Source organism: Siphateles boraxobius, unplaced genomic scaffold, assembly GCF_051911475.1.
Source record: "Siphateles boraxobius isolate OS27281-9 unplaced genomic scaffold, OSU_SipBor_1 19, whole genome shotgun sequence".
In the NCBI taxonomy this organism is placed as follows: Eukaryota; Metazoa; Chordata; class Actinopteri; order Cypriniformes; family Leuciscidae; genus Siphateles; species Siphateles boraxobius.
The window spans coordinates 15,444,284-15,470,803 of record NW_027508799.1 but is presented as its reverse complement, the minus strand read 5'-3'; the positions used below and the strand labels follow the sequence as shown (position 1 = coordinate 15,470,803).

At 43.7% G+C, this 26,520-nt stretch overlaps 1 protein-coding gene across 3 annotated transcripts in view; it reads left to right on the top strand.

Annotated features, from left to right (window-relative positions):
• Positions 1 to 26,520, top strand: part of gramd4a (GRAM domain containing 4a) — a 75,266-nt gene that overhangs the window by 6,000 nt on the left and 42,746 nt on the right. For all 3 annotated transcript variants that reach the window (XM_077233901.1, XM_077233900.1, XM_077233902.1), the window contains exon 3: positions 9,781 to 9,889. In XM_077233901.1, coding sequence (XP_077090016.1) covers positions 9,781 to 9,889 — 109 coding nt within the window. The remainder of the gene's footprint in view (positions 1 to 9,780; positions 9,890 to 26,520) is intronic.

The window sequence follows — 26,520 nt, the reverse complement described above, 5'->3', positions numbered from 1 at the left end:
TATGCACCTGTCGCTGGTGAAAGTCTGTGGTGTCCCTTTCGTCTTTGGGACTGAGAACTCGATGTCCATTTTCTCCCAAAAACAAGCTGAAACATGGACTCATCTGACCACAGCACACATTCCCACTGTCTTCTAGACCATCTGAGATGAGCTCAGGCCCAGAGAACTCGCCGGCATCTCCACATAGAACTGATGTAAAGCTTTCTCCTTGCATAACAGAGATTCAAGTGGCATTTCTTGATGCAGCGTCAGACTGTGTTCAGTGAAAACGGTTTTCCAAATTAATCCTGAGCACATGTGTCTGTATTTAACAGAGTAGCATGATGGTATCTTGTGCAATGCCATCTGAGGGCTCAAAGGTCACGCACATTCAACAGAGGTCTCCTGCCTTACCCAACACAGACTGAGATTTCTCTGGATTCCCTGAACTTTGTGACAGTATTATGTATGGAAGATGATGAAAGGCATACATTCTTTGCATTCTTGCATTGAGAAATGGGATTTTTTAATTGTTTGACAATTCTCTCAAGATATTTGGCACAAAGTGATGAGCCATGACCCATCTTTGCTTAAAAAGAATGAGAAGCACTTTTACACCCAAACACGATACCCTCAACTATTACCAATTCACCTGCTCATTGTGGAATGTTTCAAAAGAGTTGGATAATCTAATTTGGATAATCTTTTCACTTTTATTTGGTCTCTGTCCCAACTTTTTTGGGGTGTGTTGCAGCCGTCAAAATCAAATTTTGTTCATATTTACAAAATACAATTATGTTGGTCAGTGAAAACATTGGAAAACGTTTCTTTGTACTTTTGTCAGTTAATAAAAGGTTAAATAGAATTAACAGATCACAGATTCTTGATTTTATTGCATTTTACAAAATGTCCCAACTTTTTCTGATTTGGGGTTGTACGATAAAACCTGTTGGAAAGCATCTTTTGCAGCAATTTTTGTTTGAGCTTATTAGTGAACACCCCAGACCACTCGGTGAGTTTCATGTCTTTGTAAACTAAAGTTTAATGCGTTTTACGAATGATTCTTCCAGTGCCCTATTATACCATTGTGTAGGTGGGGGGGTGCTAACACAGAAACTGAAAATTCTCGGGACAGCAGCATTTTTCCAAATTTCAATCTTAACCGTTCTATTTCATCAGAAACGATCTTAAAACAGGTCTTTAAATGTAAAATACCGAACTTGTCCTTTAACCTTTACAATGAGGAGAAAATCTAACGCAACTTTGAAGTGCAAGTGATACATGATTATGGATTTCTGCTCAGCTAGCAACACTGGACATTAACCACACGGCATACGCTAATACCTTTTCATATACTGTCTACTTTCAATGTATAACAGATCTATCTAATAACGTATTAGACAGGACTGTTAGACAGATCGTCAACTAATGAACTCGGAGAATGCAAGCACTGTGAGCTCAGGCTCTGGCATTCTCAGCGCTTACAAAATAAAGGCATGCCACGCCGTCAAAAATAAAAGTCACAACATAAAGCGCGGCTTACGTCACTTCAGAGTTCCTACTGGCGGTGTGAACGCAACCAGGAAAATGTTCCTAAGGGAATCGTTAATTCTCGGGAAACCATCCTGGTGGCTAGTTCCTATAACTAAGTTCCTGTAACTACCTGGTGCGAAAGCCCCTTATGAAGTACTCGTTTAGGCAAGGCAAGTTTATTTATATAGCACATTTCATACACAATGGTAATTCAAAGTGCTTTACATAGAATAAATTAAAATAATCAAAAGAAATAAGAATAATAAAAATAGTTTAGAATAAAAACAAGAAAGTAAAATACAGGACAAGCCGTCGGACAAATAGTGGCTGTTTAGGAAAACAGTTTAGGAATTTCTGTATGTTAGTTATGTAATACATGTATTACAGAAAGTCCGTTGCAAAACCTAGTGAATCTACCTAGGCATCATATGTTTGCTTCCAACACAAATGGTAGGTATCAACATAATGCTGCATTCTAAGGTAATTTTGGACTTGGACTTGGGTTCTCATTTTGGGGTCTCAGTTCAGCTCTTTGCTGAGCCAACACTGGTCAAATGTCAGTTACCAAATATTATATACCACAAAATGTCAGAGGAAAACTGTCAAGGCTTATTTTGCCAATTGTATCATTTTGAGAGAAGGCATTCCCTGAACACATTGCGCTGATGATTAAGTATCAATAAAAATGCACTGCATATTAACATGCTGATGGTAAATTGAAATCAACTGTGAGTTAAGTCTGTCCACAGGGCTCTTTGTGTGGCATGTGGTGTTGTTGCCTATGTAGAGTTTTTTAAATCATTTGAAGATTGATGGCTGCTAGAATGTTGTGTTAAAGGACACATTTCGAACACATTGTTTTGTATGAGAAGGTAGATGCAATTCCTTTAAATCAGTTTTCTCTATTAAAATTGTGCTTGTGATGAATCTCTTTTAGAGTCTGACCTTTTCACATAAACTTATTCTTTATTTTCCATAATGTTGTAAATATCTCTGTTGTCTCATTCGTCTGGTTAAACTGAGTTGATATGAAGGAAGCAAGAAATGCAGTCCTCGGTCTGTCATCCTGCAGCCAAATTATGCTTTAATGCACTTTACTATCCTGTTAAAACCAGACACTGCTGCTTCAGTCTGGTACCTTTTCATTTCACAGATGGTTTATGGAAGAATTCCTTGCCGTAATCGTGTTGGAGATGTTTTCTGAGAGGTTTATGGTCATAGCTGTGTAATTTGGTGTTCTGATTATTTTGAGGCTTTCCCCTCAATGACGGAGCCTCAGATTAGTCATGGTGTTGCATAAGTGTCTCACAATAGAGCCAACCTTCTCTGCTTCATTTGTTTTTTAAATGTAAACTGAAATGCTGTCGGGTGACAGTCATGTGGGATTTTTTTCTCTAGGATGCTGTAGAGCATCTTTCTCTATAGAAGGTGTCTAATTCTCACCCCTTATCCATGGCTCTGTTCGAAAACCTAGTGAGTTGCCCACCCAGGCAGTAGTTTCAGGGATCTTTGAGTGTTCCAAATAGTATACAGCTAAACTATTCATCCATTCTCCCAACAGCTTATCCTAAATAGGGTCACATGATTCCTGGCGCTTATCCTAGCATCTTGGGACACCTTGAATAGATGGCCAGTCCATCGCAGTGCTGCGCACAATTTAGATACCGGCAATTTAGTCTCTTCAGCTCACCTATCCTGCCTGTCTTTAGATTGTGGGAGAAACCGAAGCACCCACAATAAACACAAACCAACAAAGGGAGAACATGCACTCAGTGGCGTCATGCCCATTCAAAGTGGGCAATTACACAGGGGCACGTGCCCCCTCAGATTTTTCCTCCCTGATAATTTTTTTGCGCACGTAGCGCTCTAGAATCTTTGCTGTGTATGTTCAAGCAACTCACTCGTCTCGCACGTTGAGCTGGCAATGTTTTACAGATGGTCTTGATGTGGTAAGTGAGAAAAGCAACAAATCGGCATTGAATTAGTTATCAGATGATATTAAAAGGTAGTGGGATTATTTGTGGTTGACCTGGAAATTTTAACTTGATCAAAAAGTTATGGATTTGATATTAGCTGCGAATTCAGAGCATTAAATTAAGTTGTGTCAGTGTAACGTTATCGATAGCTAGCCTAGTCTAACCGTAAACTAGTTGTCAAACTTCTTTCAAAGTCCTTCATCACATAATAATATTAAGAAAACTTAATTTCAGAGCACCACAAAGTCAGACCTCAGCACCTTTATGTACCTTTAATGTAAGATCGTTCTTAGGTCACATACCAATTTAAAATCAAAACATAAAAACTGCAATGGTACTGTTTTTAAAATCATGTGCAGTAGGCCTAAGTGTGTAAACATGCTTTAATGAAGTAGACTTCAAAAGCTTTTGAATTTGAGCTTACAGTTCTTTCATCAACCTGTCTTTTACATAAACTTACAAAATAGATACTTTAACTTAGTCCTCAGGTAGAGGAGGGTTGCTGCTAGCTCCGTTAAGGTATTTCTGTCCCTCCAAAACTGCATTAAAATGGTATGTTTAGCAGCCAGAATTTAAAAATGTTTAGTAATTGGTCCAAATCAAAAGACTTGACCCAATTCTTTAGAATGTTTATTTCTGCCTCACTGTAAGGACTTGCCATTAACACCAGCCAACCTGTCAAATGCAGGTGGATTTCAGCAGTGGTGTGTAACGCAGTCACACAAAAGGCTCCTGAAATAGTAAACTAAATGTAGTGTTGTCAGAAATATCGGATTTTCGATACCGATACTGAAATATCTGAAACGCTTCCAATACTAATTTTGCGCTGAATTCTCGAATAGACACAGGATACCAGCTGCGCATTCCCGTTCTGTCATCTCTCCGACAGCGAGTTGACACACAAACCCGCCTCCTCTCTCTCACTCATTTCATTTATAAGTTTTTGGTTAAATGACTGAAATAACACAGCTCAGGATATTTTTTACATTTTCAAGTGGTCCAATGGTTCTCTGGGACATTGAACTTCATCACACCAAACATGCAAACTGAACTCATCTACTTACTAGTCTGCTTTTACATTCTTGCTGTGTTTCTAAGCACAATCTTAATATTTAATGAAACAGTCAAAATATATTATAACTCAAACTTTCCAACTTGTAGAATTGAAATAAAGACTGAAACAAAAGTTTAGTGGTGGTGACATTAAAGTTATGCGTCCGTGGTGTAGATGGCTTATAGCCTAACAATAGCTTTTTACTTCAGGCAATTGCGTGTGTATTAGAATATTGAGTCATTAGCTTAGCAACATGTTAGCATCAGACTCCTCAAACAAGCTCAAGAGTGTAAGCAGTGTGGAACTGTTTTAAAAACTGTCAGTTATAAAACAATGAGTTAAGATACTGCCGTAAATTGGCAAGACACCAAGTAGACGCTGAGACATGTCACCAGGGTGTGGAATGAAATAATCCCTTTTTCTTCTCATCGCGCTCTCATCATGGATCTAGGCCATGAGCACCCTTATGAAAAATCTAGCATTACTGGTCACCAGTATAAGCTATGCTTTGTTTTTTAGTATGTAATAAGTACTATGAGGATAAGACCTAAGATCTTGTGTGGAAACTGATAAAAATGACTTGAGGGGAAAAAAGTTCTTGAGGGAAAGACTTAATAAAAAAGTTTTTCCTTGAAATGTATAGCCAACATAGTGAAAACAACGTGACATTTTCGAGTCTTTTATGTCTTACTATTGTTACAAATATTGACTATTGATGTACTTAGTGAAACAATAGCATCAAGCTACTAGACACAACAAATAAACTGTGCTGTAATAACAACAATATTTATCAGCTTTATTTACAGTTGACAGTGGCGTAATCAGCCACGGACATTATGAGGCAAGAGTCACGTCTTGTTATCCTCTAAAGCTGAAATCCTATCAAACCGGCACATATGGTCACGAGTTTAAATCCCAAGTGTTCTAACTGATTTAAGGTCTGGGTTAAGGGAGTGGCATTTAATTCTGGGAGTTACCCATGTGCTTGATGTGAACTGTAAAAATTGCATAAGATTTCTAAAACCCTGTGGTAGTGTTTAACCCTGGTTCGGAACTGGATTCTGTTCCTGATCCATCTTAGTTTCGACTATTTGTTGGCATTAGGACATTTTTCTGAGGCAATAAATTATGCAAGTTTTACAATGGTGGCGTTTTTTTATTGGTTGCCCATGGAATGACTTGCACGCATTGATTTTATAAAGTGAAGTGAAAGTGAAGGCCAAGTATGGTAACCCATACTTGGAATTTGACCTCTGCATTTAACCCATCCAAGTAAGTGCACACACATTAGGAGCAGAGTAGTGAGTAGTGAACACACACACTGCAAACGTGGATACACACACCCGGAGCAGCGGGCAGCCTTGAGTGGCAGCCGGGAAGCGATTGGGGGTTAGGTGCCTTGCTCAAGGACACCTCAGTCATATTCCTGCCGCTACTGGAATCGAACCAGCAACCTTTGGGTCACCAGTCCAACTCTGTTACCATTAGGCCATGACTGATTACAGTTTAGTATGTTAGTGTAAAAGGATGAATTATTATTATTGTCTAATTGATCTGACATACTTGTGAAAAAAATCCTATTAGCTTACACTGAGAGACTCTTGCCCGTATCTAGGCACCAAAATATCAAAGAAACAAACACCCAAAACGTCTCACCCACCATGTTGTTACGATCACTTGACCTACCAGTGTCGCTTAACTTCCATTAATATATCCTCTCCCGGGGACTACTGTTTTTATCTGTATTTGGGCATACTATTTTTTTGGCGCACTGTTTTTTGAATAATATATAGTATGGGAATTATTTGATTTCAGATGCAGCGTTGATGTATCCATCCATAACTTTTATGCAATATTTTAATTTTTTTTTATAAAAATATGATGTTGCCTATGTTATTTCCCCCCTCCCCTTTCTTAATCTAGTTCTCTAGTAGTGTTGTCAAAAAGTACCGACTTCGGTACCAAGTCGGTACTGAAATAAAAAAATGTGACGATACCAGCATTTCCCTTTAGCATTTTAAGCGCTGTTGAACGGATTCTTAAACTCCTCTGAATGGCCATTGTTTTGATGGGCTCAACATGTCTGTGATTGGCTACAATGATTAACAATGACATCTTTGAAGCTCTTCACCGAGCACTTACACAGATACACACTGGAGTGTTTAAAAGCTGGCGTCTATCAGCGGATCCCTAATATATCCAGTGATGGATGGATCCGCTGTTAGACGCCAGCTTTCAAACGCTCCCGTGTGTATCTGTGTAAGCACTTCGGTGAAGTGCAATGTTTTTGAAGTATTGATCATTGTAGCTAATCACAGACATATACTCTACAGGTATGTTGAGCGTGTGAACACAATGGCCAATCAGAGGTGTTTACGAATCCGTCCAACAGCGTTCGAAATGCTAGAGGGAAATACTGGTATCGTCACATTTTTTAAATTTCAGTACCGACTTGGAACCGAAGTTGGTACTTTTGACAACTCTACTCTCTAGTTTTTCTGCTGCTGTGTTGGGGATGCTTCTATGATACCCTGAAGCATATTTGGCTTGTCCAAGGCTAAGCTTTTCAAAAGGCTTGTATAATTCAAAATGATAGTGTAATGGTTCCCACAGACCTTGAGCTCTCTCCAACATAATTGAGTTTTGGCAATAAAACATTCTGAAGAGCTAAATATCGATACACCTCTGCAGTGGCTTTCAGGAAGCATGTAACCTGCTGACCAGTCTTACCACTGTGTTTGCATATGTTTGCATTGGTAATTTCCTGCGTCATGGGCAACTTTAGTGTTTAATGCAACAGCCTGCTTACAGAGATTGTAACCAGTGGTGATGTGACAGCAGAGAGGAGTGAGTCATCGCTCGCATGCGGATCGAAATAGCTCTGCCGCACACATACAAACACAGATACACATGGAGCCATCACAATGTTGTTTAGAATGTGTCGATGCAGCACTTTTTACTATTTTATTCATTCACTAATGACTCCCTGAAGGCCGGGGCTAATGAGATCACTTTTTCACACAAGCAGGGGTTTGATTGACTTTGAATACCCCATTTATGAGAGCTAGTCTCCTACTGGAAACTGCCTCTGCTGATGACCCTTCTAACATCGCCCTTCTTTCTCAGGACACTCTGATTTGTGTCACAGAGGTGCAAGATTCAAGTTAGCTAGAAGGGATGGGAATAGAGAACCTATGGAAAATTGGAGTATGCTACATTGTTGTCACATTATGTTTGACTTTACATGCACATGAATCAGAATTTTTCAATGGTTCGATTAAGTATTAAGTCATTTAAACATTCAATCCGATTGCCATATTACTTTTAAGACATTATTTTGATTCCCCAAATTCTGAATCCTATCCCTGGAATTTGTTGCATGCAAACACTTGATTCAGAATGGATTTCCCAACTCTTTCCATTTTGTGGTGACATTGTCAAGCATTTTTGAAGTCCTTATGAGATGATTGTGAAATGTAGTAATGAAACTAAGAGTCTACTGTATAACCAAAGACAGCATCCGAATTAATTAAGTGGATTAATTATAATTGTATTAGGAATTAATTATACCTAAATCTAGGTATCCAAATTTGTGGAATTCTGCATGATTTATATCCTAGTTGGTCCAAAAATTTTAATGAAAAACTTTTTTTGTAAGCTACAAAATTAAGCATCAATTTTATATTTTACATAGCAAAACATTCACTAAGTTATTTGGGATACTTTAACTCTTTTCCCGCCATTGGCGGATATGTTTGGCTTTCTGTGTTTTTACTGTTATATGGTAAGGGGCGCTATGACACATCTTCTGAAAGAGTTCTGAATCTCCTGATCAATGCGAAGAATATGCAGAAACAAGCGTTAACATACTGTATGTAATCATATGCATATGTAAAATAACGGAATTATCAACATATCAAAACTGCCCAATGTTACTGAATGAAATGTTGACCCAGGAAGTGGTTAGGACTGTGAAGCATTAGGGGTGTTGATGGACTCGATCTACTCTATCTATGTTTGGTCATCGTTCTGAATCAGTCTTTGACAAAAACGTGATTTTCTCAGCTTTTGGCTGAAAATATTGCCTTTTTTATGAAACTTACTCACATTTAAGTGTTGATAAAAAAAATAATGCATGAAGCTAGAATAAAAAAAAAAGCAGAATAAAAGCAGATGGTTTCTTCTTTTTTATATTTATTGCAAGCTTAGATATATATACCAACAAATATTCTGGGGGCCATGAACTTTTTGGAAAAATCAAAAACGTTGGGTGTGACTGGCAACATTTAAAAAAAAACGCTGGCGGTGAAAGAGTTAAAAGTATAATTTTTTTCTCTCTCTTTTTAACATCACTGTTAAAGGTATTTTTGGGCAATTTTTTTAATAAGACTTTTTGTTAACCTAGCCTATGTGTTTTTAATTTTTCGAGTAGACATCATGTTTCATGAGGAACGTATGCTTTCAAAGCTAGCTTGCTATTGCTAGCCACCTTGTTGCTTACCCTACCTTTAAGGATAGTCGCTAGCGAATAGCATTTTGTGATGCCATCAGCCAGTCAGCTGTCAGAATCTTCTCGCAGCTCTAGAGTGATTTGCTTGCCTTGAAAAACCTATGGCCAAGAACTAACTGCCCATCACAAAATCCATTCTAAGCTACCTTTTTGCTTAAACGTTTCTTTGTGCAAACTAGCGAGAATGATTTCCCGAGATCTCTTTCATCCTCTTAATTCCTTTCTCCCTTTTTCTCTTCCCAAACGCACGTGTGTATGTGTGTGTCAGTGAAGATACTGTAGCATGCCTGCTCTGTCAGTCGCATTGGCCTCTTAAAGAGACACCTCTGCTTTTCTGCTGTGTATCTGCAGTGCCGCCCTCTCTCCTAATCTCTCACTCACCTAGTTTCTCTGCCTCTCCCTCTCTTTCTCACTCACTGCGGTTCATCATTCTGCAGATCTAGCGTTCCTTCGGCCTGTGTGTGTGTGTATGTGTGTTTGTCTGTGTGGGGCGGAATGGAGTCTGAAGCAGGTTCATGTTGTGCTATCAGTGAGTCAGAATTGTAGTACAGTCCACATTTGTCATTGAGACCAGCCTTCAGGTTGAGGCTTATCTGACTAAAACAGGAGGAAGACACCATATAGAGGACTAGTATTCTGTAAGTCACCACTCGGAGAGACTAGCTTTTTTGTGTGTGTGGGATGTATCACATCCATGTTTGTCAATAACCCTGTCTGTTTCTTTCTAGGCTGGTTTGGGGACTTTGTCTGTCATGCAAGACCTGAGGAGCGAATCAGAACGTCTCAATGAGGTCAAGGGTCATTTGGAAATTGCCTTACTGGAGAAACACTTCCTACGTGAGTACTTGAAGAAGAACGTCTCCTTGTATTCTATGTATATGTGGAGTAAAGCTAAACAAAAGTTGGGATTGCCCTATATATACTGTGGATGTACAGTATATGCACAATGTTTCATTCATACCTACAGGTTATGCAATATAAGATGGTGTTCAGCATGCATTGTATACTAATTTGGAATTTACCAAATTTTTCAGTATCTGACCCAAATGATGGTGTGATGCTATTCAGATATGAGATGCTAGAGGTAGAGTGAGCAAAAATACAGTCCCAAAATTGGGAGCTTTGTCCCGCGTCCTGCAAGATGTAAGAAGTGCCCCGCATTTAAGTGTCTCTATTATTTTTTTTTCATTCCCTGAAATTACAATCACTATAAGAAGTACAAAAAGAAATATAATACTTAAAAATGCGATTGTCATTTAAAACATCCATTTGTATAGCCGTCATGTTAGAAAAAAAAATAGCCAACCAACGCATTCGTAGAGTGGGATTTTTCCGCTGATGACATGAGGGGCTTTCAAATCCGGATACTTCTAGGAACTTAGTTCTAGGAACTAGCCACCAGGGTGTTTCCCCAAGAAATAATGGTTGCCATAGGAACGTTTTCCTGGTTGAATTCGCACCGCCATTAGGAACTCTGAAGTGACGTAAGCTGCGCTTGTTGTTGTGACTTTTATTTTGATGGCGCTGAGAACGACAGTGCTTGCATTCTCCGCGTTCATTAATTTACAATCTGTCTAAAAGTCCTGTCTATTACATTATTAGCTAGAACTGTTTTAAATAGAAAGTAGACAGTATATGAAAAGGTATTAGCATATGCCGTGTGGTTAATGTTCAGTGTTGCTAGCTGTTGCTATTGTAATTATGTATCACTTTTGCGTTGGATTTTCTCCTCATCATAAAGGTTAAGAGGCTCATCTATCACTGTTGTCCATGTTCGTAGAGTTAGTTTCTGCAGTAAATATAGACAGGCTATAATCCGTGTTTACACAGCTTTTTTAAAAATGGCAGGGACTGGTGTTTTGCGTGCGTTCGGCCAATCAGCGTACACTAACGTCACTGGTAGTTCCAATAGTGCTGGTTTAGACCCGACTCTGAAGTAGCAGCTAAATTAGTTCCTCCAAAAGGAGTTCCTAAAACTAAAATTATTCCTAGTTCCTGCGATGCAAACACGCTAAAAACCGGAAACTTCCGCTAATAGTTCTAGGAAATATGAAAAAGTTCCTCCGGTGCGAAAGCCCCTATGGATGGTCAAAGGAACCAGTGTAGATCTCATCAAAAGTCATTAAATACAGCTACACCAGCCATTTATTGTTTGCATAGTCTCATAGAGAAAAATAAACTAGTCGCTACAGGAAATTTATTTTAGTTTGAATGTTATTTTTATCTTCTAGCCTGTTATTCCGTTGATCAAATTTAGCAGACTGAATGCGTCCCATAGAGTAAATTACATTACTCAAACCTGGGCAAATTGTGTGCCAGTCAGAGAGCCGGTCACAATTAACAAAGCTTACTGACGATTTAAAAAGTTATCATCCAACGTGAAAGCAAATAGGCTTTCATTTAAATAAATTTTTACATAGTATAATAACAGTTAATGTATTTATCACAAAAGTGTCACGCATTGTCCTGCAAAATCACATCTACTGTCCTGCAATCGAGCAATAACATGGTGGTCACCCTAGCCAGAGGGTAGCAACGTCCCAAAGCCAATATTTTGGTTTCGATCCATTATTTAACATGCAACTAATGTGAGTGAGCACTGTAGCATAGTTTCACTGAAAGTTTTATTTTAATTTGCATGATTTATAAAGCCTTTACTGTGTGACCATTGTTGTTATTAAAAATACTTCTGACCAGGGTCTTTTGACAAAAATGTCACAGAAAGTGACAAAAATACATATACATATTAAAAACATTGTTGCCAGAGGGTTTTACCCCCCAGAACGATTTTACGCTATTGTTGTTTATTGTAGTGACATGAACAGATAATTTGTATCCTCTGTATCTTGATAGTGGGGTTGTGTTTATGTGGTTGGTTTAATGAGAAGGACACAGTTTTTTGGTCAGTTTACCACATGGCTTAAGTCTTGTTAACACCAAACAAAAAAGGTGTGCCTCATGTATTAGGGTGCACAAATTACAATTGTTACCTAATTGTAAACTGATTAGCTATTGATCATCCTGAGTGTGTGGATGTGTGTGAGAGAGAAAGCATTTTGGTACTTTTGTGTGAATGTTGTTAGTCAAAGTTTGCTATCTTTTTATGTAACAGAGTGTCCGCACTTTGATAGTAAAACGAAAACACCTACATAATGTGGACAAAATGTTCTCGCTGCAGTTCCCATGAGAAAAACTGCTTCGTAACTGGACTACTGTAAATAGAGTTTTTATTAAAGAGATAGTTCAGCTTAAAATTAAGATGCTCTAAATATGTTTAAATTTCTTCTGCTGAATTCAGGAGAAAAACCTGTTAAAAAGAACGTCCTGGTTGCGTATGCAACCCACGGTTCCCTGAAGGAGGGAACGGAGGAAGTAGTCGACGGTCGACTGAATTGGGATCTCGCTAGAGAGCCTGTCTTCTTCGAGTACTATTGAACGAGCCAATGTAATTGGCGTGCGTGATTCGCATCACACACTCCGCCCCCGCGGCGCGGGTATAAATACGGAAGTGGATGCACGCACTAGTTGCTTTTCGCTGAGGAGCCGAGAGTAACCCGGGGTCAGCGGTGGTCCAGCGGTAGTGGCAAGGGGACTACGTCCTCCGTTCCCTCCTTCAGGGAACGGAGGGTTGCATATGCAACCAGGACGTTCCCTTTCAGTCGATAACGTCAGACGTAGTCGACGGTCGACTGAATTGGGATCACCCTTTGAACACGCCACTAACGCTGCCACCTTCCAGTGCCTAAACCAAAGCCTCCTGATGCCCCCGCAAACTTAAGGCGGGGAAGGACAGGGCTTAGGCCAGGGAAGTCACTGCTGTTACTACAGGACCACTGGGAAAGCGTTCCCCGTACATTGGAAGGAAGGGACGCTGCGGAAGCCACATCCAACCCAGAGGGAGGTAACGTGGAGAATACACATATGAACTGGGCGGAAACCGGGCAGTCTAACATATGGAATGTCACTGGGGTGGCTCCAGCCTAAGACGGGGGAGACACACCGGACAGTGACGGCAGAGAGACTCTGCCGAGGGAAGACACGGGCTCGCCGCAGGGAGCCGTATCGTGGAAGAATACACATATGGGGTCGCCGTAGGGACCGCAACATATGGACCCAGCCTAACACCGGTTCCACACTGCTTACGAGTGGTAGGCCTAACACCAGACGTTCCGCACGTCCGACGTCGGAGGGGTGTGGAGGAACTCAACAGGGTTCAATTTTAAGGGAACTCAACTGGAGTAGAAAGGCGCACGTATCCAGTCCATAGGAGGGGAATGGCGCAGCAAGCCGACACTTGAACCGGGCTCACGGTGAAACTGGCTTCATGAGAAAGGAGCCCACGGGAAGCAGCGGTTCAACTAGGTGTCGTCCAGCCCCCAACTCTAAAATCTGTTTAGCAAAGCATTTCGTCAACGCCCAGGCGGAGCACTTTACACTCATCATAGAGGAGCTCAACACCTAAGTGGACATGTTGCATCTCGGATTTTCACCGAAATGAAGGCAAGCACTAAGTGCAACTTTGCATGGAAACAGCCTTCCCTCTCTGCTGAGTTCCAACAGATATTTGTAGAGCTGGTCTGAGGTCTATGGCTTGCATTCTGTACACGTCCAAGCGAACGGACAGAGAAGCCAGGGGTGGATCTGCCTCCTCCAGGGCAGCGCTTGCAGGCTCACCACCTGCTCCTATTACGGGAGAGGTAGGAACCTTGGGCACAATCCGAGCCGGGGTCTCAGCTTGTGAGAGTTAGCCGGCCCAGACTCCAGGCACAATACGTTGACCGAAAGCGAGCAAGTCCCTACCCTCTAGTAGAGACCACGCGAGCAGGAGAACTGATATAACAGAATTTTTAACTCACTGCCTGCAGTGGCTCAGGGGCGGTCTCTGCAGTGCAGTCGCACCAGGACAAGGCCCAAGAGGATAAAGAGGGACACAAGGATTTACAAGACCTTGCTCCTTAGGAACCTGACGATCAGAACGTGCTTCTGCACACTTCTGCAACACGATGAGCGTCGTTTAAACACCGAGGCAACATCATTTTGAGGGTGAAGGAAAACAGCCTACTCCAACCCATTTTGCAGGAAAGAGAGCACTGAAGTGATCGAAAGCTTTCAGGATCTCCTCTGGAGAGAAGACGCACTCAACGACTAGGTTCCACTTCTAAAGGCGTAAGCACGCTACCTATTTCTAGGGGGTGCTCGCAGAAGTGATGGTAACTATCACATGCCCTGTGATAGGCACCTGAACCTCCGTGTTCAGATGTAAGAACGCCAGGAATCTCCGGGGGAAGAACGCGGGTGCCCTCGTGCCCCGTCCCTGAAAGAGTTTTCAGGGGAAGTCAGGAAGGCTGTCGATGGGAACCAGGTCTAGTTGGGCCAATAAGGGGCAACTATGAAGACCTGTTCCTCTCCTGACTTAGCACGTAGGTGCAAGCGACGGGCGCAAAAAAGACAGGAGCGTTGCTCAACACAACATGAGAAGATCACTGGGCTTCAGGAGCATCTTCTGCTCAGCACTTGAGTGTGACAAGTTCACTGAGCTTCAGGAGCATTCCTGCTCAACACCTGAGTGTGATAAACTCACTGAGCTTCAGGAGCATTTCTGCTCAACACTTGAGTGCGAAGAACTTCACTGAGCACCAGGAGCATTTCTGCTCAGCACTTGGGTGTGACAAGTTCAGGAGCATTCCTGCTCAACACCTGAGTGTGATAAACTCACTGAGCTTCAGGAGCATTTCTGCTCAACACTTGAGTGCGAAGAACTTCACTGAGCACCAGGAGCATTTCTGCTCAGCACTGCGTGTGACGAATTCACTGAGCTACAGGAGCATTTCTGCTCAACACCTGAGTGTGATGAACTCACTGAGCTACAGGAGCATTGCTGCTCAACACCTGAGTGCGATGAACTTCACTGAGTTTCAGGAGCAATTCTGCTCAACATGAAGTGTGATGATTTCACTGACTTGAGCAGGCGCAAGGCGACCATGAGTCGCAGTCACTTTTAGAAGGCTCACTGGGGTTAAACGGCCCCTGGGGCAGCTGAGACCCAGTGTTTGTCCAAGGGTAGTCCGCTCGGTTTACACAAACACTGGCGGAAAGATGAAACCGGGGGGGCAACTGAGCGGCCCCGGAATGGTCATGACCCAGCTGGACCCAGGGGATGGAGTCTCCACTTGCCCTGGCTATAACTGGCGTGAGGCTCGATGGCGGCACGATTGAGTAAAGCGGGAAGAGTGGAACAAAGCGTCCTCAGAAGCTTCTGACTCCAAGGAGGAGGTGACGGGTGAGTTGTGACAGCAGCGGTCGCAATGTCTAACAACTCGAGGCACGAATGCCCGTGTAGTCGGGGGTCGCCCAGGCCCCCGTTAAAACACGCCCTTGTACATGGCCCCTCTGTTGAAGAGGGTTTGGCAGCAGACCGGGATGAACTATAGTCACACAGGGTGAGCTGCTCTGCCACGGTCACCTCGGGACTCGATCATGAAGCTAGCGCTGAAGCGGTCACATATGGAGGAAGCCAATGGCTGCAACTACCATATACCCCAGGAGCCTCTGAAAGTTCTTCCAGTGGGATCCTTTCTCACTTCAAACACCAGCTGAACACATTCTCATTGGAGAAACGTGTTAGACCGAGTCCATCTCCAAAACTGAAAAAGAGATACTAAGCCCGTGGGCGAGATTACTCTCTTCCAGTTGACCTGAAGACCCAACGGGCTCTGGAGCACTCGGAGGGAAGGACACTGTACTGATACTGCACCCTTACACGCAACCCACAGGATGGCCTGCGGTGCGGAAGGTAGAGATCTGTTCTTAAGCACATGTCTTTCAGGTCGGAGCTGCAGACCAATCTTGGGCCAAGATGGTCACGACCTACCACCTAGTAGCACGAAGAACGAGTTTACAACTGGCCTTCGTACCGGCTGGAGGAGCGGCTATATCAAATCCTTTGCCAGCAGGATAAGATAAGCACGCACAGGTCAGGAGCACTGCTCAACACTCGGTGTGATGAATATCACTGAATTTTCAGGAGCACGTCTGCTCAACACTTAATGTGATGACTATCACTGACTTGAGCGGGGTAGCCGAGCCTGAGGTGGGGCAGCAAAGTAGAGAGAGTGGTGTTAGTGTGCTGTGCAACACTTACCTGTCTCCACAAGCGGCAGGGGGCGCATGAGAAGGCGGATGACCGGGTCCTCGAACGCACCAAGCTGCCTGCTGGCGACCAAGGGGGAGCTGAGGGGTGTAAGGCTATACAGGGTCACACCCGCCAGACTGGCCCTCTTGGGACCCAGGAACAGATGAAATTGCTCTCTCTTTGAAGTGTGGGTACCGCTTGCTCCGCTATTTTTTATTTTTTTTAGGGAGCCAGCGGCGGAACAGACACACACACAAACAAAGGCTCCACCCGGCCCTCACCCGGGGGGAGGGAGTGATCGTGCCACTCCAAGAGCATCTCATCCATTCCTGGGCGGCCCGCTCCGGAATGCTTTCGCTGTCGCTTGCCACCTGGCTTGGCAGCGCCTGGAGCGGGCTGGGCGTCTCTACTGCGGCCGGCTCCTTGCTGAGGCCTGGGTGGAGGCTGCTGCGGAGGGCCAGCAGGAGCGGCTGCCGGGGAACGCCCACGGCGACGAGCAGGCGGAGGAGCTGCCACCGGTGGCAGGTGGAGGCAGCAGCTGGCCACCGGGGCAGGATGTGCCTGATGACCTCCGTCTGCGCTTGAGCGGCAGAGAACTGTTGGATGCAGTTCTCCACTGCGTCGCCGACCAGCCCAACCTGGGAAATTGGGGAGACCAGGAATCCCCCTTGTTCGCATCCGCCATACCAACCAGGCTGAGCCAACGAAGGCGCTACTGGACCACCAAGGTGGACATCGCCAGACCGATCACGCACGCTACGACACCCGTACCCCGGAGGGTGAGGTCGGATGCAGTGCGGTGCTCACCTATGAGCGCACGGTCTGGATTACCCTCGTGCATGCCATGGGTGCCCTAGCCTGCAGCAACGCCATGGCACGCAAGAGGAAGCGGCTTGCCCACAGGCTTTGTAAGCTCTGCCCGTCGGAACAGACGAAAACTCACAGGCCTTAGGGGGGAGACGAGGATCCCCCCAAAAGGCAGCGGCCGCCGGACACAGGTGCACCTGTGTCGACAGACCGCTCCAATGGAGTGACACCTCGCAACCCTTCACCGTTCCTCCATCAAGGGTAATGAGGGGGAAAGGCTATTCAGGCAGTTTTTGGCAGAGAAAGATGCTGTTCACCACCTGATAAGCTCTCCATGCATTTCGGGAAAGAAAGGCACTGGGGCGGCGAGCTGAGAACCAGCGCGGCCCGCCCCAAGATACCAAACTCCAGATTCCAACCTAGACTGAACGGGACACAGTGGAGGTTCCACTCGAGCCCGGCAGCCTCGGCGGCCCGTTTCAGCATAGCTGATAATTCTGGATCCGGCTCGGGCAACATTGAACTCCCGGAGGGAGACAATGCAGCCGAGTCATCATCTCTAGAAGTCAGCTCACCCTCCGATGCTGCAATCGGTGTCCTGTCCTCCAGGGGAGCCCCGAGTGAAACCGCTGGCCCACCCATTACAGATGGACCAGCAGACAACACAGGAGGCTCCAGTGGTTGCAGTGGAAGGGAGGAGTGAGGAGCCCACAGGGAATGGTTACCGGGCGGGACATCCAACACTATCCTCCGGTCACCCATCCCACACAGCACCCGAGGGTGGGGCATGGTAATGGGGACTCGCTCTCCGCGAACGAAGGCGAGTCTCGCCCTCAACACTGCGACAGTCATGTTCCCACAGTGAAAACATGAGCTGTCCACAAAAGCTGTCTCAGCGTGCTGTAAGCCCAAACACGTGACACAACAGTTGTGACCATCAGAGAGAGACAGGGAACGACCGCACCCAGAAACGCACGGGCGGAATGACATCTTGAAAAAGAGGCAAACGCACCCGTGTTGCTCTTTCAGAAAATAGGACCGTCACCAGTGCCGGGGCACACAGGGGAATGACCGCGGCAACACTGAACAGAGAACTGAAACAGTGAAGCACTCACTTTTCCGCCCTCTAACCAGCCATCAACACACACAAACATTTAGAAATTTGTTGCTGTTAAAACAGCAGTTGAGAGCTCAAAGCTCGCGATCACCGCTGCACTCGCGCTGTAGAACACCAGCACTGGGAGAGTCTTCCTGAAGAACACCGACACACTCGCTCGTTGTAGAACAACAGCACTCTCAGAGACATCAAACGATCGGCTCCGAAGCGAAAGGCAACTAGTGCGTGCATCCACTTCCGTATTTATACCCGCGCCGCGGGGGCGGAGTGTGTGATGCGAATCACGCACGCCAATTACATTGGCTCGTTCAATAGTACTTGAAGAAGACAGGCTCTCTAGCGAGATCCCAATTCAGTCGACCGTCGACTACGTCTGACGTTATCGACTGAAAGGGAACTAGAGCGTAAATAGATGTACAATTTGCATAAAATATCATAAAAGTCACCCATACAACATGTGAGAAACAAACTGAGATTTTACCTTTCTAACTGCTACAAACTGATCTTTGAAACAAAATCAAATCTAGTTGATTCTGAGAACCAATTCTTTTTGATGTGAACAAATCATTCAGAACAGTTTTATGAACTGGATTAACCAATTCACAGAAAAGATTACTTGATTCGTTCACAAACAGGACATTGCTTCTTTCATGAATGGCCAAAGAGAGCTTGACATTTTCAGTGAATAATAACTGTTGTGCATAACTTGTATGGATTATTTCATGGTACTTGTATATTGCTTTTATGTCCTTTTTTAGATTGAAAGCATAAGTGGAACACATATACTGATAAAATGTAGGCTATACCTTGAATATCCTACAGCTTGCTTTGGGGAAAAAAATTCTATTAGCTTTCATGCAGTGAAAGTCGCAAGTGCAGGACAAATAAAGTTATTGTCCCCCTAAAGAATTCCTGACGACTCGTTTAGGCGGTTCAGTCTCACTTCCGTGACCTGCAAACGTGACGCAGTAACAAATTGGCATAATGCCCGCCTATGATCTTCATTGGCTGCCCACTAACAACGTCTACTTTGACCCTCCCTTAAACGTTGTAGCTGGTTCGTGTTGCGTACTTGTCGAAAAGACAGCTCTGCAAAAACAAATACACTTTGTAAACACTTCCAAAGGATGAGGATGTGAAGAGCTTGGTGGTTTCGATGGAGGTTTAGGTTGAATAACTGTTTCGCCGTCGGACTCGTTCTCAGATTGATACAGTGTGTACAATCGCTGAGCTTTAGGAAGCCTCCGGAGCTGAAATTCAGTTATGGTAATGGACGTTTCCTTTCCTTGTCCTTTCCGACACTCTCTGTAAGCGGTAGACCAATCACAAAAGACTGGCCCACCTGGCCAATCACAGAAGAGTAGCTCACGGAAAGGAGGGATTTCGAGAGACTGAATCTTTTGACGAGTCGTTTGATAATCATTGAAAAATGTGGTGATGTGCAATGTACATTATGAGAAAATGAAAGTGGTTTTTGACCTTTGATGCCTGTTAGGAGACCTCCAAAACAAAATTTGGAACTTTTAAAATAGCATAATAGGGACACTTTAAATGCAAATGTTTCTGTAAGGGTTAGGGGTATAGACAATATAATTAGCTCAGTATAAGAACTAAAGCAGTCAATAGACAGTCCGTACCCTGAACGAAAAACAATTAAACTTTGTGTGTGTGTGTGTGTGTGTGTGTGAGTGTGTGTGTGTGTGTGTGTGTGTGTGTGTGTGTGTGTGTGTGTGTGTGTGTGTGTGTGTGTGTGTGTGTGTGTGTGTGTGTGTGTGTGTGTGTGTGTGTGTGTGTGTGTGTGTGTGTTGGACATCTTGTCCATCACAGCTACAGTAAACATTGGACTGGCTCAGTGTCTCATTTGACAATGTCATAGGAAAACGCAACTGAAGGTCATTAGTGAATGACACAGTCACAATATACTGTTATATAACCCGAAGCGTTCCACTGTCTGCACACACAGGAGAACCCACACATGAGAGGGAGTGAGACAGCACACATTAGCTAGAGGAAAGCTAGAAGAAAATGAATGGGGAGAGAGATATAAAATATGAAGTAGGAAAGGGATTAAGGAGTGAAGCTGCTAGAGCGTCAGCACTGAGGATTTTTGCTCAGAGTTATAGCCATATCTGTGAGCTCTGGTGTGCAAATATGCATATCATGCATACTGTATGTGAATAGGTGAAATTACAGTGCTAGATATTACAATGCTAAAGTCTTGCCTTTTAGTTTAAACAGCCAATCGCTGTTTTGATTGAGGCAGTATTATGAGTCCTGTTGTAGATTTTAAAGAGCAAGTTTGTTTACTATTAAACACGCATGGCATTAGCTGGACCAGATAAGTGTTTTTTATGTGTGATTTGAGCTTAAGATTTATATGACATAATAAAAGTGTACATCTTCTGTAAGTCTTTTGAAGTAGGTCTAAGACTTGGGGGACATGTCTAAAACTTACATTTTTTCATCGAACTCAAGTTTGAATTGATTTGAACATGAATGAGATTTGTGAGCTGAATAAGAGCTGCAGAGTTCAAGATTTTCTGTGCATGAAAACTTTTTTGACTTATTCCTCACACAAAGCTATCTCTTCTTGAAATATAGTAGATTAGTCATATGGGCTGCCTTTGGGATGCTTTTTTGTGCTTTTCTCTCATTTTGGTAGCTTGGCAGTGTAAATCACCTTCCACTTTTTATGTTTTATTTGGAAATTCTGTATAAGATGAACTTTTATTTTTCATGGACAAGAAAATCATGGTTTTCCTTTTTATTTTGTGGTTCTGTTCATTCAACGAAGCACATATATTTGACATTGATGCACTAGCCAGCACCAGGAGTTGAACCTATATTATTTTTGTTGATAGCGCCATGATCTACCAGTTAAACTACAGATTTTGTTGATGGGAGTGTGTGTGGAACAGACGCTGGGTTTTACCCTCTGCTGACATCAATTTCCACATATGACAGAGAGTCTATTTTAAGCGTGTGTGTGTGTGTGTGTGTGTGTGTGTGTGTGTGTGTGTGTGTGTGTGTGTGTGTGTGTGTGTGTGTGTGTGTGTGTGTGTGTGTGTGTGTGTGTGTGTGTGTGTGTGTGTGTGTGTGTGTGTGTGTGTGTGTGTGTGTGTTATCCCGTGTGTTCCCGTCTTAAGGCTCTGACCCATTTAACAATGCGTTACCAGTCATCAGAGAGCAGTTGTGCTGACATCACAGGCACTCCATGTTACAATTTTTGTCTCCAGTATTGTTTTTTCTCAAACTTAAAGATTTGGACTTCAGATTTGTTTAACACCTTCTCCCACACCCCCTCATTTTGGCAAGTGGGGCATAAATGACATACCCAAAATAAAAAAGTCATTCTAAATAGATAACCAACATGTATTTAGAAAGCCAACACTTGAGAGTTTACAGTTCAAGACTTTTTTTAATTAATATGGAGATATATTATCTTAAAAAAATATTAACAATATATATTTTAAATCTATAAAATATGATGTGCCTGTAGTGTAGCAATTTAAAACACAATGAAACTGAAGCCACAAATGTGGTCATGCTTCACTTTAAATCTGTAAAACTATGATTCTTATGTATCATTTTCTAAGATCATGTCAAGTGAGTTTTTAGAGAAGGCTGATAAGATGCTAATCAAATATTCCCATACCAAAATCGAATATATGGCCATATATGTACTTATATTTTAAATAGTATGACATATATCTGTACATATATTTGACTTATCTGAGAACACAATATATGCCTGCAACATATATGAACATTTATGTGTCCAAACATGTGAAGAAAATATTTGAGTTCATCCATAAATGATACCATATATCTGCATATATTACAGTATAGTATTGGTTTCTCGCATATATGGACAACATTAAGTATGAATATGTGACATCGATCCATATTTGTTTCCCACATATTTAATAAATGTATGTAAACATACATGCATGTGATACTGATGAATTGAAATAAGCACATATATGCATATATACATATATGCGTCTTACATATATTTAATATTTATGTGCATATACGGGAAAATATATGGCACTTACATGAAAACGGCCATTTTTGCTATATTTTAAATAAATGTTTCATATATGTCTGTGTTTTATATATATATGCATTTTGCATATATTCTCATATAGGCAGCAGACATACATGGGCACTGACATTATATGTGTAGTTTACATATATTGACATATATTACATTTCTGTATGGGTTGGATTGCCCTGTAAACACCCACTTGCAGTCTATTGCCAAACAAACCTTTCTCACTTTTGACCTAATCTTCATTATTCTTTTATCATTATTCTTTTGTTTGTATTCAGAATTTCAGCCATTATTAGCCTTTATTCTGGCATTACATGGCTTGCCCATCTACCATCTATCTTGATCCCTATATATAATCCACCTATGATTTAAAGTCTAAAAACAAAACAAAAAAAAGCATATTTTTGGGACCTTATGTGAATTCTTTTAACAAACGTTCCTGGCATGTCCGGTGCATTAGAGCTCAATTAGCATCAAGCAATGACACAATTTTAAAGATATATTTTACGCTTACTCAAAACTCACTTTTTGAAAATCACACACAATTCATATACTGTCGTAATCGTGTGTTTATTAGCTTCTTGTTTCATATGTAGAAATGTTTCTTTAATTTTAGAAATGTTTTCCATGGAGCTCAGAACAAGTAAGTGTACAGGACATAAATTTAATCCTATTCAATTTCAGTGTTTAGTTTTAGAGCATTTCTCTCTAAAGGCGCTATCTTTGCAGCCGACACTGACTCAGAAATCACAAATTTATTAATATATTGTTAAAATGTTCAGACAGCCTCCTTGCTTTTTTTTCCTTGACATCATTACTTTGGCCTGTGCATTGCTGAAAGCTTTATGTGTGCGCTTGAGTGCTTAATTTATATTATAAATGCTCATTATTATGGTTTAGTATTTCTCTGTAATGTAGAACAATGTAACACACAATATTATTTCTCTGCCCTGAAACTAACCATTTTCCGATGCGACTTCCCAAGTATACAAGTAATTAAATTAATATCATTTACATCCGACTTGTTGAATAATGGCTTAAATGAGTGACTACTTGTTGACTAGAAATATCTTTAGTCTGGGGCAGCCCTATTATTTAATATGTCATACCATTTTGATTAGAGACCTACAAATAGGTTTAGATTAAATTTTAAATCCTACATTCAATGTGGTGTCAGATATTTGAACCCCACTCTATATTGAATTCATTTTATGATGTGATTTATAGACATGATTGAGTCATGGCAGCATATGTGTGTTTGTTGCAGTGTCACAGTTCTATGTTTGTTAGGGTTAAGTAATGAGATTAAGAGATGAGAAGTTCATTGCCTTCTCTCTGGCAGCACACACAAACCCCACACATGAAAATGCTGATTCAACCATATAAATCAGACATATTTCAGTATATTGACTCCATTTAAGCAATGCATAGAAGCTCATTCTCTTGGACACAAAGAAAATCCAATCATAATTCATCTGAGGTCTTTGAAAAATATCACTCACACAATATTCATAACATATGTGTAGGAAGGAGTGTTACATAACAGTTCCTCGTGAAGACACATCACAGCTGAGGATTCCTTTTCTTGCATTATTTAGCCTAATCTCAATTGCGCTGCTTCACACCAGACTGCTCTGAAATTAGCTATTCTCTTTTGCTGTTATTTATAACCTATGTTTTCTGTCTCCTATTTCCTTGTCCTCCCTACAGAAAAAACGTCTCGGTTACGTATGTAACCCTCGTTCCCTGAGTAGGGAACGGAGACGTTATGTCAGATGACAACGAATGGGGTTTCGCTTAGAAAGCCTATCAACTTCGAGTATTACAAAACGAGCCAATGGCAAAGAAATGGTCCCTCCGCCCTACCTCGTGGGTATAAAAGGAGGACGCCGGCAACATGCAGATATGTTTCTTCGCTGAGGAGCCAAGACTGAGCTTCAGGCAATCCCCGCGGTACAGCAGATAGTGGCAGGAAGACGTAACGTCTCCGTTCCCTACTCAGGGAACGAGGGTTACATACGTAACTGAGACGTTCCCTTTCGTTGTCACTCCGAGTTACGTCGGATGACGACGAATGGGGTTACCAGTCTAATCACGCCACCTTCTCGGCTGCTTTCAGTGCCCTGCATAAATCTGAGATCCCTGTCGTGAGACTGGCACGGACGAAGGACTCCTATTTAGCACAGGAATACCAAGGTACACTGGGGAGCATATCCCAAGGTTTAGGGGAAATGCAATTATTGCCAACCCAGAGGGGGGACTTAGTAAATACACATATGACCCGAAGGATGCATATGGAGAACACTGGGGTGTCCAGCCGCAGGTGGAATATTTCAACCCCAGGGGTGGCAAGGTGGCTTGCCAAGGGAAAAACACATGCTCAGAGAGGCTTACAGTGGAAATACACATGTGGGGGTCGCTCAGGGGAAGGACCATGCACACGGGAGGCCCCCAGCCGACGCGCAGGCAATAGCGCTGGCGCCGACGTCAGGAGTGCTGGAGGAACTCAGGGCTTTCGGGGAAGCTCACCTGAGGAGAATATCGCACGTATCCAGTCCGTGGAGTGGAATGGCGAGCAAGCGAAGACACCTGAGCGGGTCCAGTACTAGCTGGTTGAAGCGAGTACATGAGAGGACACAGGTTCCACTCGGAGATTGTAGAATCTGGCGAATGTGTTCGGTGTCGCCCAGCCTGCAGCTCTGCAGATGTCTGTCAGCGAGGCGCCATGCGCTAGAGCACAAGAGGACGCCACACTCCGGGTGGAGTGGGCAGTCACACCAAGGGGGCACGGTCGACCGAAACACTGCGTTCTATCGACATAGGCGCGGAGAGCACGTACTGGACAGAGCAGTGCCAAGGCTGGGTCTGCCTCCTCCGGGGGCAGCGCTTGCAGGTTCACCACCTGGTCCCGGAAGGGAGTGGTGGGAACCTTGGGCACATATCCAGGCCGGGGTCTTAGGATCACGTGAGAGTAGGCCGGCCCGAATTCCAGGCACGCTTTGTAAATGGAGAATGCGTGCAGGTCCCCTACCCTCTTGATGGAGGCCAGTGCAACCAGGAGCGCTGTCTTCATTGACAGGAACTAAAGCTCCACTGATTGCAGAGGCTCAAATGGAGCACTCTGCAGGGCAGTTAACACCACTGAGAGGTCCCAAGAGGGAACGAGAGGAAGGCGAGGAGGATTCAGTCTCCTTGCCCCTCTCAGGAACCTGACGATCAGGTCGTGCCTTCCCAAAGACTTACCTTCAACAAAGTCATGCTGTGCGGCAATGGCGGCGACATAGACTTTTAGGGTGGAGGGAGACAGCCTTCGCTCCAACCCACCTTGTAGGAAGGAAAGCACGACACTGATCGAACATATCCCGGGGTCTTCTTGGCGAGAAGAGCACCAGTTGACGAAGAGGTTCCACTTCAACGCATAGAGATGTCTCGTGGACGAGGCTCTAGCGGAAGTGATGGTAGCCACCACCGCTGGTGGTAGGGTACTCAAACCTGCCTCGTCCCATCCAGGAGCCACACGTGGAGGTTCCAAAGATCGGGATGAGGTTGCCATAGGGTGCCCCGTCTCTGAGAAAGGAGGTCCTTCCTCAGAGGGATCGGCCAGGGAGGTGCTGTCGCGAGGAGTACTAGTTCGGAGAACCAGGTCCTGTTGGGCCAGTAAGGCGCAACCAGAATGACCTGCTCCCCGTCCTCCCTGACCTTGCGCAAGGTCTGCGCAAGAAGGCTCACTGGGGGAAACGCATACTTGCGGCCAGCTGTGTGCCAGTGCATCCGTGCCGAGCGTGCCCTCGGTCAGGGAATAAAACTGGGCACAATGGGTCGAGTCGTGAGAGGCAAACAGATCTATCTGCGCGTCCCCGAACTGGTCCCAAATCAGCTGAACCGACCGGGGATGGAGCTGCCATTCCCCCGGAAGGAACTGAAACCGTGAGAGCTCGTCGGCTACACAGTTCAGGGCTCCGGGGATATAAATGGCACGAAGCAACCTCAGATGCTTCTGACTCCATAAGAGGAGGTGGCGGGCGAGTTGCGACATACGGCGGGAGCGCAGACCACCTTGGCGGTTGATGTACGCTACAGTCGCGGTATTGTCTGATCGGACTAGTACATGTTGGCCCTTGAGCACGGCCCGGAAGCGGCGCAGAGCAAAACGTACAGCCAGCAACTCGAGGCAATTGATGTGCCATAGGTCCTGGGGTCCTATCCAGGAGCCCGCGGCAGCACGTCCATTGCACATGGCGCCCCAGCCCGTGGAGGAGGCATCTGTCGTTACAACAACATGCCGCGAAGCTCGTTCCAGAGGCACTCCGGCCCGTAGAAAACTGAGGTTCGACCATGGGGTGAAGGTCTGACGG